The 19,231-nt window shown below is 47.1% G+C and overlaps 1 protein-coding gene across 2 annotated transcripts in view; it reads right to left on the minus strand.

Annotated features, from left to right (window-relative positions):
- Positions 1-19,231, minus strand: part of NR5A2 (nuclear receptor subfamily 5 group A member 2) — a 120,232-nt gene that overhangs the window by 35,201 nt on the left and 65,800 nt on the right. For both annotated transcript variants that reach the window (XM_055418959.2, XM_055418962.2), the window contains exons 5-6: positions 16,856-16,975; positions 10,272-10,419 (exon numbers count right to left, since the gene is read on the minus strand). In XM_055418959.2, the coding sequence (XP_055274934.1) occupies positions 10,272-10,419; positions 16,856-16,975 (268 nt within the window). The remainder of the gene's footprint in view (positions 1-10,271; positions 10,420-16,855; positions 16,976-19,231) is intronic.

Raw genomic sequence — 19,231 nt, forward strand, 5'->3', positions numbered from 1 at the left:
CTGGAACCCACTTTCGTGAACCGGATTTAACATTGCCAAAAAGCAAAGCAAAGGGGATTTTGCGTTTCCCTGGGTTCCTGCGACTTTGCTTAGAACTGTGCTCTCATCGGCCTTCCACTGCCCCTTCCAACTCCACAGGGGCACATGGTCCAAAGGCTAAACCCCTCGAACCCAGCAGGCTGCTGGGCCTCTGCTGGAGACGCGGGCAAAACAAGCTCTTTCTTCCACAGCTCCTCTCCTGGCATCCCCTCCTCGAAAGGTGACTGTCGCTATTTCCAGACTCATCCGGAAGTCGGGGGGCGGAGCACGGGGCCTCTGCTGTGTCCATATGTGCGCCCCCTTGCCAAGGCTGCCCTGCTCGGGGTCAGCGGGGCATCGGGGGCACAGCCCAGGCCAGAACAACCCGACGGCCATAAATCGCCAGTCATCACCGGATCCTGCAAAACTGTCTCCTCCCAAGAGGCGGGACTGAACACTGCTGCCTCGGTGACCTCTGGACTGGGACTGCTGAAAGGAATGCAGTTGAGCAACCAGCTCACACCCTGGTCTGTCCTCAGGGCCGCAAACTCCGAGTAGAGGGGGGAGGCGGGAGTGCAGGCGGGTGAAGTGAAGTCGCTCAGTTGTGTCCGACTCTTTGCGACCCCGCGGACGTAGCCCACCAGGTTCCTCCGGGATTCTCCAGGCAAGAGTTCTGGAGTGGGTTGCCATTTCCTTCTCCAGCAGGCGGGTGAGGTCTTCTCTTATTACAGGAGGGCACATGCCACCCTTGGCAATGGCTTCAAGGTGGTCTTTCCCATCCAGCAGCGACAGCAGTGAAGCAGCAGCAGTCTCAGTTAAGGAGGCCAGCACTGAACCAATAAGGCCGCCGGGCCGGGGACACGCGGGCCTTTTCTGTGAGCCACTTAAGGACGCAATGCTGACTATTCCCGCAAGTCCTGTGGCGTCTGGTTAATTGGGATGTGAGAGCAACAGTTGCTCTGCAATTCCGGGCCCATTAGAAAGCCCTCATTTCAAATGAAATCTACATGGATACACAGTCTGGTCCTGACTGTGACGCGAGTCCCCTTTGGTGACAGCTTTCTGAGCTCTGCACAGAGGCTCCGACTGCACAGGGCTCATCTCCCTCCTGGCGTTTTTCTTTGCCACCTGCTCCCTGGGGAGCCCTGACCGTGCCTCTTGGCCAGGTTCTGACACTGAAAGTCGGGAGGAGAAATGGTGTGTGCAGAAGGAGACAAGAGCAAACCCTCATTTAAAGGCCCCAAGCAGAAGAATCACCGGGCAAGATGAAAAAACAAAACCAAACCCATCGTATCAAAGAATAAGCTCTTTGGGAAAACCAGTGACCAAAAGTACGTCTCTTTAACCCAAAAGACTGAACTCACCATCCACATTCTCAAGCTAGAAAACCGAGTGCGATTTTACTATTAACAAAATCAACATCATATTACAAGAGTCAGGGCAGACCCTTTAGCAAAGCAGAAGACAGAACGTCCTAATTCCCCTCCCCACCAAGGAGCTTCACGCCCTGAACCTCCTAGACTCCTTTTTTCCTGTTCAGGGTGTTTGATGCTGATGACCAAAGGGGAAGAGGATGACGACCTTCAAGCTACTTTGGCTGATCGCCTCCTTTGAGCATCAGAGTCCAGCTGCATACAGAGCAGACACAAGTGCTGAAATCCCGGGACCACTCATGCAGCTTTCCTAAGGTATAGTTCGCGGTCAAAAAAAAGACAAAGTGGAGACAGCAACAAACCACAGGAGGGATTCTTTGAGAGGGAGGTGCCAAGGCGACGACACAAATGTTTTCCGCAAGCTTGCCGGAATCCTGAACCCAGAGTGCACACAAACACACACACACTCACACAAACACACACACACACACACACATACACAGACACACACACTCTCACACAGACACACACACACACTCTCTCACGCAAACACACACACACTCACACAGACACACACACACACTCACATTTAGAAACCAAGGGAAGTGGAAAGCTTTGCAATTACTCAGTACAGTCAATAAAAATGGGAAATTCATGTAAAGCAGTCCCTTGCTTTCACCCAAGACAGTCTGGTCTTCTTTCTGGTCCATATTCTTCAGATGGCAGTGCTGATTCCCCTCATCATGCTGTCTGCAGAGACGGTGCCTTAGGATGTAGGGGGCATTTAAGAAACGCTGACTGATGAGCGCGCAGGTCCCTGAAGAGTCTGTCGTACCAGACTGGACTTTGGGGTTGCTAGTTCTAGATGTGGTTCTGAGCCTAAAATGCTGGGGGTAAGCCACCTGGTCTTCTTTTTTTAAACATAAAATGAAAGGGAGATAGTAAGACGTTTACCCACTTGAAGGCATTTAAAAATGTTTTTTAAAATTTTGCTGAGTCTCTGTTGCAACACGCAAGCTTCTCTGTTTGTAGCACTCGGGCTTAGCTGCCCTGCGGCATGTGGGATCTCAGTTCCCCAACCGGGGATCAAACCCAGGTCCCCAGCGCTGGAAGGCGGTTTCTCAGCCACTGGACCAGCCGGGAAGTCCTGAGGGCACTTTACTGTTAACACTAGAGGAGAAACGCCTTCCTGCCTCCTCCCTGGCTCACGTTGACAGTGAGCCTCTTAGCGCCGCCGTTTCAACAGAACCTGAATACTGAGCATCGGTCCTTAATTGAAGTATGTTATTCCCAAAGGCGGAGAAGGCAATGGCAAGCCACTCCAGTACTCTTGCCTAGAAAATCCCATGGATGGAGGAGCCTGGTAGGCTGCAGTCCGTGGGGTCGCTAAGGGTCGGACACGACTGAGCGACTTCACTTTCACTTTTCACTTTCCATTTTCACACACTGGAGAAGGAAATGGCAACCCACTCCAGTGTTCTTGCCTGGAGAATCCCAGGGACGGGGGAGCCTGGTGGGCTTCCGTCTATGGGGTCGCACAGAGTCGGACACGACTGAAGTGACTTAGCAGCAGCAGCAGCAGCATTCCCAAAGGAGAAGAGTCTCTTTAGTCTCTACTTCCCTAACAAGAGCTCCCTTCACAATGCGAAGACTCATATCCTTAATTTCTAAAATAAAAAGATGTCAAATTCTCTAATATGTATCCAGAGGATCTATTTTCTAGCCTCCTGCCTTGAAACTTTGCACATTTTTTAAGACTAATGTTTCCAGTTTTTATTACTTAAATTTTTCTTTATGATATAAATCTTTTTTATTTTTATCGGCGTGTGACTGGTTTATAATGTGGTGTTAGTTTCAGGCGCGCAACACAGTGAGCCAGTTACACACACACCGCCACTGCTGTTCAGTCTCCAGGTCATGTCTGACTCTGTGGCCCCAGGGTCTGCAGCCCGCCAGGCTCCTCTGTCCATGGGATTCTTCAGGCAAGAACACTGGAGTGGGCTGCCATTTCCTGCTCCAGAGGATCTTCCTGACCCAGGGATTGAACCTGAGTCTCCTGCATTGCAGGTAGATTCTTTACCACTGAGCCACCTGGGAAGCCCAGTTATACATAGATATGTATCCTCTCTTGTTAAAACTGCTTTCCTATACCAGCCACCGCAGAGTACTGAGTAGCTTCCTGCAGTATACAGAAGGCCCTCATTAGTCAACTATTCTGTATATAGTACTGTGTATATGCCAGCGCCAATATTCCATTTTATGCCCCCCTCACCAGGTTTCACCCTTTTCTAACCTGGAAGTTGGATGGAAAAGCATTCTTTCATTTGTGAAGCACGCAATACATATTTCTTAAAAACCTACTATATGTTCAAGAGTAAGCTTGGAGCAAACCAGATACACATCCCCTGCTCACAGGCCGGAGAGCTGGTTGATCCAGGGGCTCGGTGGCCTTGACCACACTGAGAACAACCGCCGGCCCCCTGTGTCGGGTCAGGCTGCAAAGCTGACGGCAGCCACACAGACAGGAGAAAACCACTCTGTCCGGCCTTAGAAATACCTCGCTTTTCAAACTGTAGTTTTTCAGATTTTCGGACCTGAAGGCGCCACCCAGCCACCGTCAAAACTCCTTCTGACCGGGGACCAGTCCACACTAATGCTGTTCTGTTCTCAGACACCCAGCAGTTGCTCGGATGGTCACTGGTGTTTAAGACACTGTGCCCACCAGCCCTGAGGGGCAGGGGTTGTGCTGAGCCCGCAGAAGCCGAGCCAGCAGACGAAGGAAACGCCTCTGCCCGCTCGGTGCTCCTCCAGGGTGGGTCATGTTGGGTGAGGGCGGCTGTCAGGCCTGGGATTTTGCATCGAGTGGTCACCTGGCCCCACCACGCCCCTTCCCCGGGGTGTCCACCCTCACGGGATGACTCTTCCCTGCGCTGTGTTAGCGTGAGTGGCGCCCCAGTCAACACCCGGACGCTTGGAGCGAAGCTAAAAGCTGCCGTGATGGATGGAGACCCGACTGTGCCCACCACTATGGTGTCCACCCCGAGAAGGACCGGACCTCCGTGCTCAGCAATGTTCGTGAACACAGGCTCAAGGCTGACCGCCGTGCATTCATTCACTTGGAACAGATACGCATTAACCACCTGGTCTCAGCCACTGATATTCTTTCAGATGTTACTACAACTTAGCTTTCCCTAAGAGCTTATAAACGAATAGCTCCCCACATAAACTGGGAGAATGCAAACTGGTAACAGAAGCAATGTAACTGTGCAACGTGGATGGACTTAGAGATCATCACACTACACGAAGTGTCAGACAGGGAAAGACAAACGGAGTGTGGTATCACTTCTAGTTAGTTAGTGTGACTTGTTCAGTCACGTCCGACTCTCTGAGATCCCATGGACTGTCTCCTACCAGGCTCCTCTGCCCATGGGATTCTTCAGGCAAGAACACTGGAGTGGGTAGCCATTCCCTTCTCCAGGGGATTGAACCTGGGTCTCCTGCACTGCAGGCAGATTCTTTATTGTCTGAGCCACTAGGGAAGCCCATGATATCACTCACATGTGGAATCTGAAAAAAATGATACACATGAATTTACTTACAAAACAGAAATAGACCCACTGACATAGGAAACAGACGTATGGTTACCAAAAGGAAAAGGTGAAGGGGATAAATCAGGAGTCTGAGATTAATATACACACGCTACTATATATAAAGCAGATAATCAACACGGGCCTACTGTGTAGCACAGGAAGCTATAATTAATATCTTGTAACAAGCTATATTGGACAAGAATCTGAAAAAAATACACACATACGCTTATAACTAAATCACTTTGTCGTACATGTGGAACATTGTAAATCAACTACACGTCAATAAAAAAAAAGAAGGAATTTAATTTTGAGGAGGTAGTTGTTAGTACTTTGGAAAAACAAGTCTCTAAAAATTAACCTGCACCTGGATAGATAAAGAACCCACTGGCCAATGCAGGAGACATAAGAGGCATGGGTTTGATCCCTGGGTCAGGAAGATCCCCTAGAGGAGGGCATGGCAAACCACTGCAGTATTCTTGCCTGGAGAGTCCCACAGACAGAGGAACCTGGCCGGTTATGCTCCATAGAGTCGCAGAGTCTGACATGCCTGAATCAACTTAGCACTTTTATAGAACTTTCTGGCTGAAATACCTCCTATTACAGATCACAAACTATTTTGGTAAAGGCTTTGCCTTTGAGTTTAAAAATGAATAAATTGAACTGAATCATGTTTCTGTATACCTGAAACTAACACAGCATTGTAAATCAACTATATTCTAATATAAAACAAAAGCTAATAAAAGTGGCTGCTAAAAAAATAAGATAAAGTTGAGTAACTCTGTTGATGCATCTACGTCATCAGTGACATTTCCTAAGTCCCTGCTACGTACCAAGCAATGAAACCTGGGATATACCGAAAAATAAAGGACAACTTCTAACCCCAATCTACTTTTTAGGCCAGGGAAATCATCTCAAAGAGAACAAATGATCTCTTCCATTCAGCTGAGTATGGAAAAGTGCTGTCAGAGATACTGACCAGACGAGAGAACGATTCACAATGGTCAGGGCACACACCAAATGGGGTGCGGTGCGTGTCTGCTTTCTCCTGCCACCTGGGATCGAAAGGGAGCCCGGCAAGGCCAGCCACGGAGCCCCGAGGTGGAGCAGATCCTGGCCAGGGTGGCCCCTTAGCTGGGACACTGCTCTGAGCTCTCAGGCCACATTCACGGCCCTGCTGGCCTGGATCATGCAACGACCTTATCCAGGAAGCGGCAGTTACAGGCCAGGTGACCTTCTCAGCTCAGATTGGACCCTCTCAGCTCTGCTTGTGTTTTCAGGTGATGCAGTGGATGGGACCAGTCTTGGAAGGCATGTGGTAACGGCAGTTCTGGGGTCATGACCCCACACGCCTACCTCTTCCTCTAGGAGAGTCACCTCTGTCCTGGTGGCTGACAGCGAACGGCATCAGCAATCTTGATTCCCCTTTAAAAGGTGGGAGTTGCTACTGCTGCTGCTAAGTCACTTCAGTCGTGTCCGACTCTGTGTGACGCCATAGACGGAAGCCCACCAGGCTCCCCTGTCCCTGGGATTCTCCAGGCAAGAACACTGGAGTGGGTTGCCAATTCCTTCTCCACTGTATGAAAGTGAAAAGTGAAAGTGAAGTCGCTCAGTCTGACTCGTAGCGACCCCATGGACTGCAGCCTACCAGGATCCTCCGTCCATGGGATTTTCTAGGCAAGACTACTGGAGTAGCTTGCCATTGCCTTCTCCGTTAAAAGGTGGGAGTACAAGCCAATAAATAAACATTTTATTTTGGCCTCTCTTGGGGCATCAGTTTGCAGTGGACAGCTTAGAATTCTCCCCACGGATGCAAATGATGTTATCTCACAGTAAGGTGAGAAGGGTTCCCAGGGGGCTCGGTGGTAAAGAGCCCGCCTGCCAATGCAGGAGACACAGAGAAGCGGGTTTGATCCCTGGGTCAGGAAGATGCCCTGGGGGAGGAAACGGAAACCCACCCCAGTATTCTTGCCTGGAGAATCCCATGGACACAGGAGCCTGGGGGACTACAGTCCATGGGGTTGCGAAACTTGGAGACAACTGAGCATACACAGGTGAGAAAAAGAAGAAACAAGTAAGTAACAGGATTTTAAGAAAACAAAATAACCAGCGAAGACTGGGGCTCTGGGATCTATTCTATAACGCACAGAGAAATATCCTGGAAGACAGGGCATTTTTTCACTTTTTCTTTTTCTCAACCAGCTTAACCAACTGATGTCTGCTTACAGACACAATTTGAAGGGGAAAAAAATCAGGTAGCAGATTGGAAGAATTTTGGTCAGCTGCAGCTTTTACTTTAGTTCCGTCACTAGCTTTTCATGAAATCAGGACGCAGGTTCAGTGTAGGAACTTTGAGGAGAAGCCTAGTTGCTTCCCTGGTGGCTCAGATGGCAAAGAATCCGCCTGCAATGCAGGAGACTTAGCTTTCATCCCTGGGTCAGGAAGATCCCCTGGAGGAGGGCATGGCAACCCTCTCCAGTATTCTTGCCTGGAGAATCCCATGGACAGAGGGGCCTGGCGGGGTACAGTCCATGGAGGTCGCTAAGAGTCAGACACGACTGAGCTACCAACACACTAGTTGAACTCAGTCAGGGGACACTCCTGTAGAATCTCTTCTGGGTGAGGAGCCCAGAACCCCGAGATGCACCCCAGCCTCTCCTCTGCACCCGTCACATCCCGAGGTCTGTGCCCCGTGACAAGTCCACACCCATCTCACTCCTGTCTTCAAGGTGCGTTAAATCCACTGAACACAGTTTCTAGTCCGCTTTCCATGTCACTACAGGGAAGGCAAATCCCCTTCAGTGACGTGCCTCCACCCCTTTAAAAAGCATCCGGACTTTCTGCGGGATGAAGACTATGGTCCCCAGTTTTGGTGGCCACTGCACCCCCGAGGTAGGGACAGGAAGTGCTCAGCATCCGTGGAGTGCCTCTTGCCTGCCTCTCCAGCCACATCCCCTGCCGGTCCCCCGATGGTCCCCAGCCCACGTGCCCTCCTGCCTCCCGTGTTCTGCACGGCGCAGCATCCTGTGTCTTAGGAGGCTGGACCTGTGAGGGCTCACACCTACTGTCACCACATCCACCCGGAAAGCCCGCCTCATCTTTCAGCCCACACAGCCCCTGACCTCAGATGCGTCCACACGAAGCCCCAGCCATCTCCAGGATCCCAAAGGCTCAAGGCTGGAATATCTCAAGGGATACTGACCCCAGCAATACAGAAATAAACCTGGGATCGGACCACCACAGGTTTCAGACTCAGGGGCACAGGGTCAGCTTTTCGGGGAGGCCCTGATCTGATTTCACATCCATTCTGGGTACAACAGGCTTTGGGGGGTGGTGTGGGTGCACAATGGTGAATTACCACATACCTTCCAAAGATTGATTATTTATTGTTTCTAAGGGGAACTAATGTTTTCTATTCAGAGATTGGAAACTACTTGGACTTTACGGTCTGAAATTATTTGTGATTCTTTAAAAATGAACTCTTGGCCAGACTTGACTTACATCTAACCATGCGTTCCTTTCTTCCTTAAGCCACAAACAAGCACAGTTTTAAGGGACATTTAACTGGGTATTCCCTGATGCTCAGGACCCTGAAATGGTTAAACACACTCACTAAAACAGAGAGTGTGGTTCTGGTAAACACACGGCCCAACTGTTCAGGAGGATAACCTGTGAGGTTCGAGTGTTTCGAGCACTTCAGAACTGCCCCTCCCCCCGGCCCACGCCCCCGACCACCCATCCATAGGATTTGGCCAAGAAAATAGTAATGTTGAAAATGATGAAGCAAAGATAAAAGCGATGAAAACGAAACACGGCTGACGGTTAATCTCCGCGTCTTCAAATGTCACGCAGTTCTTCAACTAATTTAAAATACCATTGAAGTGAGATGACTCTCTTTAAATATTTTATCACTGAGACGCTGTAAGATTTCTTACACACACATTACCACACTTTTCATTTAATTACTGATCAAATGCATGAGTTGAAAAGACTAAGATCTTGTCATAAAGCAGAATAATTTGTGAGATGACAGCAAGCAGGCCTATGCTATATGTTCCTCTCCATTTAAAAAAAAATGCTCTTGGGTAAAATACATAGACTTAGTTGAAAAGAACTCTCCTATTTCTTGTGGTTAATACAGAAACCATGCAGGTCCCAGGGCTGGCATGGCAAACCTTTGAACACTACAGCTATGAAATTCTGTTGTCTTTTTAAATTTTCAGTAACATTTCTTTTTGCTATATTTATCACATTTTCCAAAATATGAAAATGTTCCTTTTCTTTTAAATGTTGACTACATGTGAAAAATTAACTCTGGTTCTATTACTTCAAACTATGCTTTATTAGCAACAGTTGTGCTGTGCTGTCAAGAAGAATTTTAAAACAAAAGTACCAAAATTGGAGCGTAGACACATCTGTTTTACTTTGCAGTATGTTTTATTGTTTTATTTCTTAGGATATGAATTCACAACTATCTTATAACTGAAGACTAAAGAAAAAACATATGTTGGTAAATCTGATTTCTGCATTTTTTTCATTCAAGGGAAGTTGCCTCCCTCAGCTGTCTGCCAATAAGTAATAAATGCACTTGGCAAAAAGTTTATTTAAGTTGGCTTTATTAAGCCAACAAAATACAGAAATCAAGTATGGGACAGGCAGAAAAATCTGTTCCTTTGAAGTCAATAAAAATCCATCTCCTTAATCCTTTTTTTATTCCAAGCAGTGGTGATTTTTCTCAGCTGACTCACTGGGAACCTTGATTTAGCTAATCTGTCTTGCTTAGTTATCTTTCTTCTCCAAAGCTTTCCTAAAGAAGCATCCTTTCCCCTTGACAACCGTCATCTTTTACTCTTGCATAGTGTGCATTTGGTTATAAACATACTCTAGTTAATCCTGATAGAGATTTAAGAATCAACTTTTTAATTACTCTCCATATTTTATAAGAACAAAACCAGCAGTAGCTTGCAAGCTGAAACAAAAGATACAGAGAAACGACCAACAGCAGATAAGGCAGCCAAAAGGAGACCCCACGTGTCCTTCCTGACCTCTGTCACAGCTATCAGGGTCACCCACTGTTACGGCCATCCGTCATGGCTCCTTCTCCACGCCCCAGTCCACCCACTACAGAGCTACAACTCAGCCAGGACCACATCGGAAAACATGATCAAGCTGGAAGATGTCATGATTAGAAAAGAAGGTTCTTTTCTTTTGGAAAAACAAAAACATGGATGGACTTCAAGGCACTCAAAGGTCGGGATCATTTAGTCACTTGGATGAGGAAAGGATTCCTTACCTGAACTAAAGAGCACCAAGAACTTCAGACATACGAACTCTCGTTGATCAAACTGTAGAGAACGAAGCTTTGCCACCAATTCCTGTGCGTGGCTCATGAGGTTGTTGAGTGTGGCCCCCGCCTGTGAGGCGATGACGGAATAGTCCACCTGCAAAATGGAACCGTGGCGTGTCAGTGGGAAAAAACTGCACATGTAGACCTGGCAAGTCTGTATATATTTACTACTTATTGAGACTTCATACATATATATACATACACATACACAGGGCTTCCCAGGTGGTTCAGTGGTAAAGGATCTGCCTACCAATGCAGGAGACTTGGGAAACTCAGGTTCGATTCCTGGGTCGGGAAGATCCCCCAGAGGAGGAAATGGCAACCCACTCCAGTATTCTTGCCTGGAGCATCCCATGGATGGAAAAGCCTGGTGGCCAAGAGTCCATGAGATCTCACAGAGCTGGACGTGACTGCACACACATACCACACCATATATATACATATATATATGTGTGTGTATATATATATATTTTTCCCCCTTGAGACTTTTAAGCACTGCAGGTAAAATCAGATTCATAACACAGGATACTCTGCCCATGAAAACAGTTTAAGACACAGTCTATTATGATAAATTGTATCATAATCTTTCTGACCAATCTCATCATTTTGATGAGCTTTGCAGGAAGCAGGTCTTGAAGACCTCAATAGTACATGCAGATATCTTTTATCTTTTTTTCCGATTGTGATGTGACATTATCACCTAAGATGAAAACTGTTAACTCATGAATAAGTTTAAAGGAAAATACACTAACCATAAAATGTGAATCCAGAGCAGCATTCTAAATGTATGCTCAGTCACTAAGTGGTGTCCAACTCTTTGAGACTCCACGGACTGCAGCCTGCCAGGCTCCTCTGTCCATGGGACTCTCCAGGCAGGAATACTGGAGTGGATTGCCATTTCCTCCTCCAGGGGATCTTCCCGACGCAGGGATCGAACCTACACCTCCTGTATCTCCTGCATTAGCAAGCGATTCTTATACCACTGTACCACCTGGGCAGCCTACATACTAAGTGTATACAAAGTTAAGTAATGAGGCAAGTGAAGGCAGAGATGTGTTTACTATTTCTTTATTTTTAAAATATTATTTAATACAATTATTAAGAGACTTCATTTTAAAGTAATCATCGTTCAAGACTCTATGCTTACAGATGATGAAGGCATCGCATTTAGATTACTCTTTGGTGTGGGTGAGTGAGTGATGGGGACTCAGCTGTGTCTGACTCTGCGACCCCATGGACCCACCAGGCTCCTCAGTCCATGGGGTTCTCCGGAAGGGACACTGGGCACTGGGGTGGGTTGCCGTTTCCTTCTGCAGTTCTAAGTCTGCTGCTTCCTAAAAAGCTACAACTAGCTGCCCTCATGCGGTTAGTAACACATCACTCTCTGAAGACACAATGATCTTACTTATGAGAAGAATAATTTCTTGATTTGGAAAACAAAAAAGGCTTATTTTCTTCTCCATTAAAGAAAGAAAAAAAAAAAAAGGAGCAGCAGATGCATCCATCTCAGATTATTCACAGAGACACCAAAAGTTCGACCTACAATAATAAGTTAAGATGTTGGGGTGGCTGTCAATGGCAGAACCGGCTTTGCTGCTGCAATTACAGCATAATGGAAGAGCCCAGTTGGTACCTGCCGAGCCATCCTTTTCTTCACTGGCGAGCTCTCAGGCAACCAGATACTCTTTTAGGTGCATTTAATATTTGCAGCAGCAGCAAATTTGTCTGGGAGGCAAGTCCTCATCTGCCACTCACCCGGAGCAGACTGTATTAAATTTTTATATTTATTGACATTTCATTACCATAATTGACTGCACTTGCTTCTCTAGGAGAGGCACGGGGCTGCCTCCTAAGCAGGAGAACGAGTCCCTAGAGGAGAATTTGCAATTAAAAACAAGGCAGAATGGATTTTTTTTTTTATTGTGTAAATATGATGAGTTGAATTTTCAGCTTTAACTAGAGAATACTGGGTGTACAGAAACCTTTCTTTCGAGAGTGAGAAAAATTATGAGTCAGTGGAAAGACGACCCCCCAAAGGTGTCAATCAGTTTACAGAGCGTCAGCTGCGCATGAAAAAGCCCCAGTCCATGCGCGTCCTCGGGAGGCCCCCGCATCCCACCACACCGGCCTCCTCGCCTGGGCCAGGTGCCCTCACCTCTCCCTGAATTCACACAGCGGCTGTTCTGAGTGCTCCTGTGGCTTCCGTCTCAGACCGTGTGAAAGGAAGGGCCAGCACGCGGGCAGCCTGAAGCCCGAGCTGGAGGCAGAGAGGCCCAGCGGAAGGATGCCACGACCACTGCAGGGTCACCCGCCGGGCACGCCCAGGGATGCCCCAACTTTCACTGGACCAGGTCCCGACAGGAGAACTTCCTCCTCCAAAGACATTCTTCTCACTTAACAGGGGTGGCTCGGCTCCAAATCTCTTGGGGACTGTGCAGGGCCTAACTACTCCTCCTAATAAGAAGAATATAAATCCTACAGGGACAAAGTGGGGTTGAACAGGAGAATGGTAGCCAGGGTCAGAGGTGGGGGTGGGGCAGAGCAGGAGGGCGGGCGGGGCCTGTGGAAGTCTCGGGAAGGCCCTGTCCCTTTGTGCCCTCCTCTCAGTGAGGCGTTCAGCTGGGTAACAGTAAGGGGCCACCCACTTCCACCATCATTAAGAAATGAGAACAGCTGGGACATTGCCAACTTAAACTTGGAATCACCAGCTGAAAGTATCATCACTATAGCTTAGAATGCACATAACACATTAAAAAAACACTAGTCAGCCCTACACCTGGAGAGTGTACTAAAGTAAGCCACAAATATGGTGCTACTGGAGAAGGGAGTGGCGACCCACTCCAGTATTCCTGTCTGGGAAACCCATGGACAGAGGAGGCTGGTGGGCTGTAGTCCACAGGTTTGTAAAGACTCAGGCATGGCTGAGAGACTGAGCACGTGATTCGTTTTTATTATTAAGATGGGGTTAATTCAATTCTGCTATGTGTGTGGTTCTAATAGGTAGGCAGTAAGTTACAAAGGAGATCAGTCCTGGGTGTTCATTGGAAGGACTGATTTTGAAGCTGAAACTCCAATACTTTGGCCACCTCATGCGAAGAGCAGACTCATTTGAAAAGACCCTGATGCTGGGAAAGACTGAGGGCAGGAGGAGAAGGGGACTACAGAGGATGAGATGGTTGAAGGGCATCACTGACCCATGGGCATGGGTTCGGGTAGACTACGGGAGTTGGTGACGGACAGGGAGGCCTGGCGTGCTATGGTTCATAGAGTCGCAAAGAGTCTGACACAACTGAGCGACTGAACTGAACTGAAAGTTACAAAACTAAAACTTCATAGTTGCAAGTGAAGTACATTGTAACTGAAAGGACTCTAAATTCATTTTTTAAAAAGATGGGTAAGTTAAAACTTGTGAGGTGTACAGATCTAACAGGTATGAAATAAGTTCAACTGTCAGAAGTCAGAATTTCATACTTGGAAACATAAACACACTCTAAGAGAAAGGAACTGAAATGGTTTCACGGGACTCTGAACTAGTGAGGTGGACTTCGGGAAATCAACTGGCACACCGACAACTTTATTGCTATATATTTATATACAGGCTAATGTGAGAGCTCAAACATGCTCATGAAGTGGGGGCTCTGATAACCTCTCCTTCAAGGATAATTTATCAAATCACATGGCTCTGAAGGAGGAGCAGTGATTTATTCCTGAAACAGCGCCCAGATCTGCAACTTCTTTACATTTTATTACAAACATAATTATATTTTCATTGTCGAATGTGGAGTTTGCGCTCACCGCAGGAGCAGCTGGCCTTGTCTTTTATGTACTTAGTAAAATTAATTTATTACTCCCTTACCCAGAATCTTTGTGCCATTAAATTCAAGGGAGATATTGAAGAAATACTATAAGTGGATGTCCCCTTTGGATAAATTTCGCTCATCATGAAGGGAGCAACAGTTTTAGCTAAATTGCTTTCCGTTCTGATAGCTAAAATTTTTGATGACTTGAATGCTGGAAGATGCCTGTCTTTTTAATACAATACACAATAACAGAAGATAATGAAAAAGGTGCCAGCAGGCCCTTCCCACAGGAAAATGTTACAGCGGCTGTTCATTAGTGACAATATGCAAACACTAAAAGCGGTACCACTTCAAAATCCTCTGTTGCTATTTTATATATGCACTTTCAGCCATACGTTTTGTGTGCGTGTGGTTTAAAAATACTGAAAAGAAATGAATTCTTATCATAGTGATAAGATGCTAAATACTGATACATAGAATTGATTTGGCGATGCTTAATGTTACTGACAATCATTTTTTTCCTTTTGGCTTAAAAAGGTTATTTAATGTAACCTTAGAGAAGCCAGAAGAAAAGACAGAATTAAAATAGCTAACTTCAGGGTTAAGTAAGAAGTTCCGTTGTGATGGGAAAACACAAAGTAGCAATAATTGATACTAAAGACGAGAAACACCATCCACCCCTTGACGGTTCTTGGTTTGGAAAATCGGAGGAAGAAGCGCACTTTCTCTACTTTTTACATGGTAATTGCCTTTACCCAGGGTCAGCACTTAGCGCAAAATGAAACGTGAAATGAGGAGCATTTCTAAGAGCAGGAACGGGAGTGCTCTGAGAAAGAACGGCACAAACCCATTTGATTTCTGGAACTCGGAAGGACGAAATCAAATTAATTTGTGGGCTGAGTCTTGTTCTTCTAATGTAGCTCCCCATGGGGCCCAGGAGGGAGGGGGTTGGGAGGCAGGCCGTGATGAGGCTCTGAAAATGGGTACACTTCTTCCAAAGACCCAGGTCACAGGCTGGAAACGCTCAACGGAAATTCAAAAGATCAGGAAGTCAAGCCCGCTGAGGCTTGATTCTAGAAAGCCTTTTTCTCAGGAGCGGTGCAGGAAGCGGGGGCCAGGCAGTGATGGCTGATCCGATCTGCAAAAACTCTGAGATGGTGCTTGGCTTTAACTTGATTGGGAACATGTGATTTATCTGTAATTCAGCAAATGATGTGGAAACAGCCTTTCACTTTCAAATATGCACTGCCGGGCTTTCACAGCGCATAAACATTTATGGTCGGATGTAAAAGATCACGGTGCCTGAGTCCTGAGGCCTGCAGCAGCCTTCAACACATGCCTGGTACAGCCCCCTGAACCAAACGCATCTCTGCATCCCTTGCATCCATTTTAATAACCCATAGAAAACAGAAAACGGAGGCCAAGAACCAGGAGGGACATGCCAGAACCCAGTAAAGCTGGAACAGGTTCACCAGGCAGACTCTCTCCTTCCAGGTGTCCAGAAGGCCAGGTGTCTTTCTTCCCTCAAGGCTTTGCTCCAATCTCTCCTTCTGATAAGGCTCAGTCGACCCGTCCCGTTACCACTGCAACCCATGGGTCACACAGCAACACACCAGGATGGACGCTGTGTCCCCTTTACATGGCAGTTCCTTTTTTTTTAATTCAATAGCACTGACTTCTCACATTTATTAGGATTATTGATTACTGTCAGCTTCTCCTGCTAAAGCGGTATAAGCCCCATTACTGTTGGAGTACTTTCTGTTTTGGTCACTAATATATGCGAAAGCCACGGGACAGTGGCTGAGGGACCACTTCAGGATGCTCAGTCCGTACCCGTGGACCAAACAAACACCCACTCATAACGGAGGAGGGCCTCACGGCAAGTTCCTGCTTCCTTCTTCCTTTTCGATAATGACTGGCTAGGGGAGAGTGGGACGAACTGAGTGAGTAGGATTGACACACATACACCCCCCTGTGCAGAGCAGATCGCTAGTGGGAAGCTGCTGCAGAGTACAGGGGTCAGCTCGGTGCTCCGTGATGACCCAGAAGGGTGGGGGCTGGGGGGTGGAGGGTGGAGGGTGGCCGGGGCGGGGGGAAGCCGACGAGGGAGGGGATGGATATGTACACAGTCGATTCACTTTCTGTACAGAGGAAACTAACACAGGAGCGTAAAGCAGTTCTACTCCAATTTAAAAACATAAAAAAATAAAGGTGGAGAGGGGGAAAGAAATCAGTGACTGACTCTTGAAAATGAACACTGCCTTTGCTTCTCACTCGTCTGCCTTTAGGCCAAAGATACAGATGAGTGACAGTATCTGACTCAGTCTCTTCCACCAACATGATTCCAAAACACCAAGATTTCATCATTTCCAAGTTGTTGTTTTTTTTTTAATAGCTAACAAACAAGTGTGATAGATTCATGCAGAAGCTTGGGGAAGAAACCCAAGGTACCAACCATTAATCCTGACTCAGCAATTGTTTTGACCCTTCAAAGCACCACTTGCAACCCCAGCAGGGGGTTGGCTGGCAGGGGTGGGCTGTCTCAGACAAGTTTCACTGTAACCACCCAAGCGGGAACAGGGAGCCCCAAGTCAGCGTCTCTAAATTATATGCAGCCAATATACATCCCTTTCAAAGCGCAAAAGAGCTTCTGACCTAGCTGAATTCCTGCCATCCTGCACATGCTTAATAAAAAGACACTTCTTTCTTCCTTCTGGCATCTACACTCACTTGTTGCCCAGTAACCAGGAAGATGGAGCCCTCCTTTCCGTGAACCACTTGTCGGTAAATGTGGTCGAGAATTAAGAGCTCACTCCAGCAGTTCTGAAGCAGCTTCATTTGGTCATCTACCTGTAAAAGAAATGGGAAAAAAAAATGACTCTGTAACTCACTACTATTTTTTATTTTGCATGATTTTTTTTTCCACAAGAGAACCTACCATATAAGCCAGGAAAAACCACCATCGGTCACCACATGAATTCACACCCTCCCTCCTCAAAGTCATTCTTTGCATTCGGACAAATACGTTTCAGGCCACAGAGAAATACTTAAGCAAAGTATCTATAATCAATGAGCTGCTAGGAAAAGGTACTCCATCAGATGGCTCTACTTGTCACGAGTAGATCTATTAGCATTTGCTCGTGGGAGGGACAGGTGCCTCAGACGGTCCTCAGTGGACCCCACTAGAATGACCCTGGATAGGGACTTCCCTGGCAGTCCAGGGGTTAAGACTCCGCCTCCCCATGCAGGCAAGTTGGGTTCCATCCTTGATCCAGAAACTAAGATCCATATGCCTCGGGGAGAAAGCCTGCACATCGCAGTGAAGACCAAGCACAGACAAAATACAGACAGCAACGAAAATGAGGAGAAGAAGGACTCAAATAGCCCAGGCTGGCACATCTTCCTAGAGGTTGATACACTGAGCCCAGGCTGAAACAGTATATGGGCATTAGCAAGTCAGGACTTGCCAGGTGGCTCAGTGGTAAAGAATGCCTGCAGTGCAGGTTTGATCCCTGGGTGGGGAAGATCCCCTGGAGAAGGGAATGGCAAGCCACTCCAGGATTCTTGCCTGGAGAATTCCATGGACAGAGGAGCCTGGTGGGCCCCAGTCCCTGGGGTTGCAGAGAGTCAGCCAGCAGTGAGTGACCGAGCACACACACACATTAGCAAGCCACCAAACCGTGAGGACTTCAGGAAGAGCAATCAGCTCGACAGTTCAAGTGACTTTTGAGTTTGGAGGCCCAGGGCCACTGTCGTCAGTCTCAGCTAGTCCACATCGCGCCAGACTGTGACTGGAGCAGTCACCAAGCCCAGTCCTGATGCTCAGCTGCACTTGCTTTACGATTCGTCCAGTCCTCCCACAAACGACCTCCACTTCAGTTTCGGCATTTGAAACATGGCTGCGGACAGTACCTCCCTCCCACGCCAGCAGTGGGGAGTCAAATGCAGAGAGCTGAGCCACACTGAGTGTTGCACCCACACGGTGCCACCCCCCTCCCAGGGGACGCATTCTTCACACACCTATTCAGGCGCAGGTCACATATCCACCGTCAGACGCGGAGGGCATATGGATCCATTTCCAGGACTATTGGTAACAGCTTCTCTTCATTTTGCAACTGTAACCAGCCAAAGATCTTGGTGGGCCTGAATGTTGATACATCATGCTTTTACACAGATAACACCTGACATTTAGATGTCTTGTAACAGCTAAAGAGTTTTAAAGAGTTTTGTGTCTTGTTCAATGAATTCAGAGAATCTGCCTGTGGAGCTAACAGAACTGACATCATTTTCTTCAATTTACAGGTGAGAAAATAGGGTCTCAGAGACCTAATTAGCTGGTCCACCTAGAGGACTCCTTTCTCTCTCTGAAGTTCTAGGGTGTTTCCAAATTACACCAACAGGTGCCAGACTCACAGATGTGGAAAACAGATGTATGGGTACCAAACGGGAACGGGGGGGTGGAGGAATAAATGAGGACTTTGGGATTAATACTACCCACGACTACATAGGGAATGGGCTTCCCGCGTAGCTCAGGTGGTAAAGAATCTGCCTGCATTGCAGGAGACCCGGGTTCGATTCTCGGATTGGGAAGACCCCCTGGAGAAGAAAATGGCAAGCCACTCCAGTATTCTTGCCTGGCTCCTCTGTCCATGGGTCGCAAGAGTCGGATACGAATTAGCCACTAAACCACCACTTACAGAATAAATAAGCAACAAGGATTTACTGTACAGCACAGAGAACAATATTCAATATCTTTAACAACCTATAATGGAAAATAATCTGAAAAAATAATCAATGTATATAATTGCATCAGTTTGTTATATACCTGAAACTAACACAATATTTTAAATCAACCATATTCAATTTTTAAAAAAAGGTGCTAGAATTTTCTGAACCATTTTTTTTTCAAATTAACTCACTTTTAACAAACTCATTTTTAAGTGAGTATTCAATGAGATCTGGATGGCTGGGGATTCTTAGGAAGTTTGCACTCACATGTTAGCAGTGATATGAGCTTGTTGTCGTTCAGTCCCTAAGTCTTGTTCGACTCTTTGCGATCGATGGACTGCAGCACGCCAGGCTTCCCTGTCCTTTGCTAACTCCCGG

The sequence above is a fragment of the Moschus berezovskii genome, chromosome 17, assembly GCF_049115385.1.
Source record: "Moschus berezovskii isolate FMDL1 chromosome 17, NW_MosBer_1.0, whole genome shotgun sequence".
In the NCBI taxonomy this organism is placed as follows: domain Eukaryota; kingdom Metazoa; phylum Chordata; class Mammalia; order Artiodactyla; family Moschidae; genus Moschus; species Moschus berezovskii.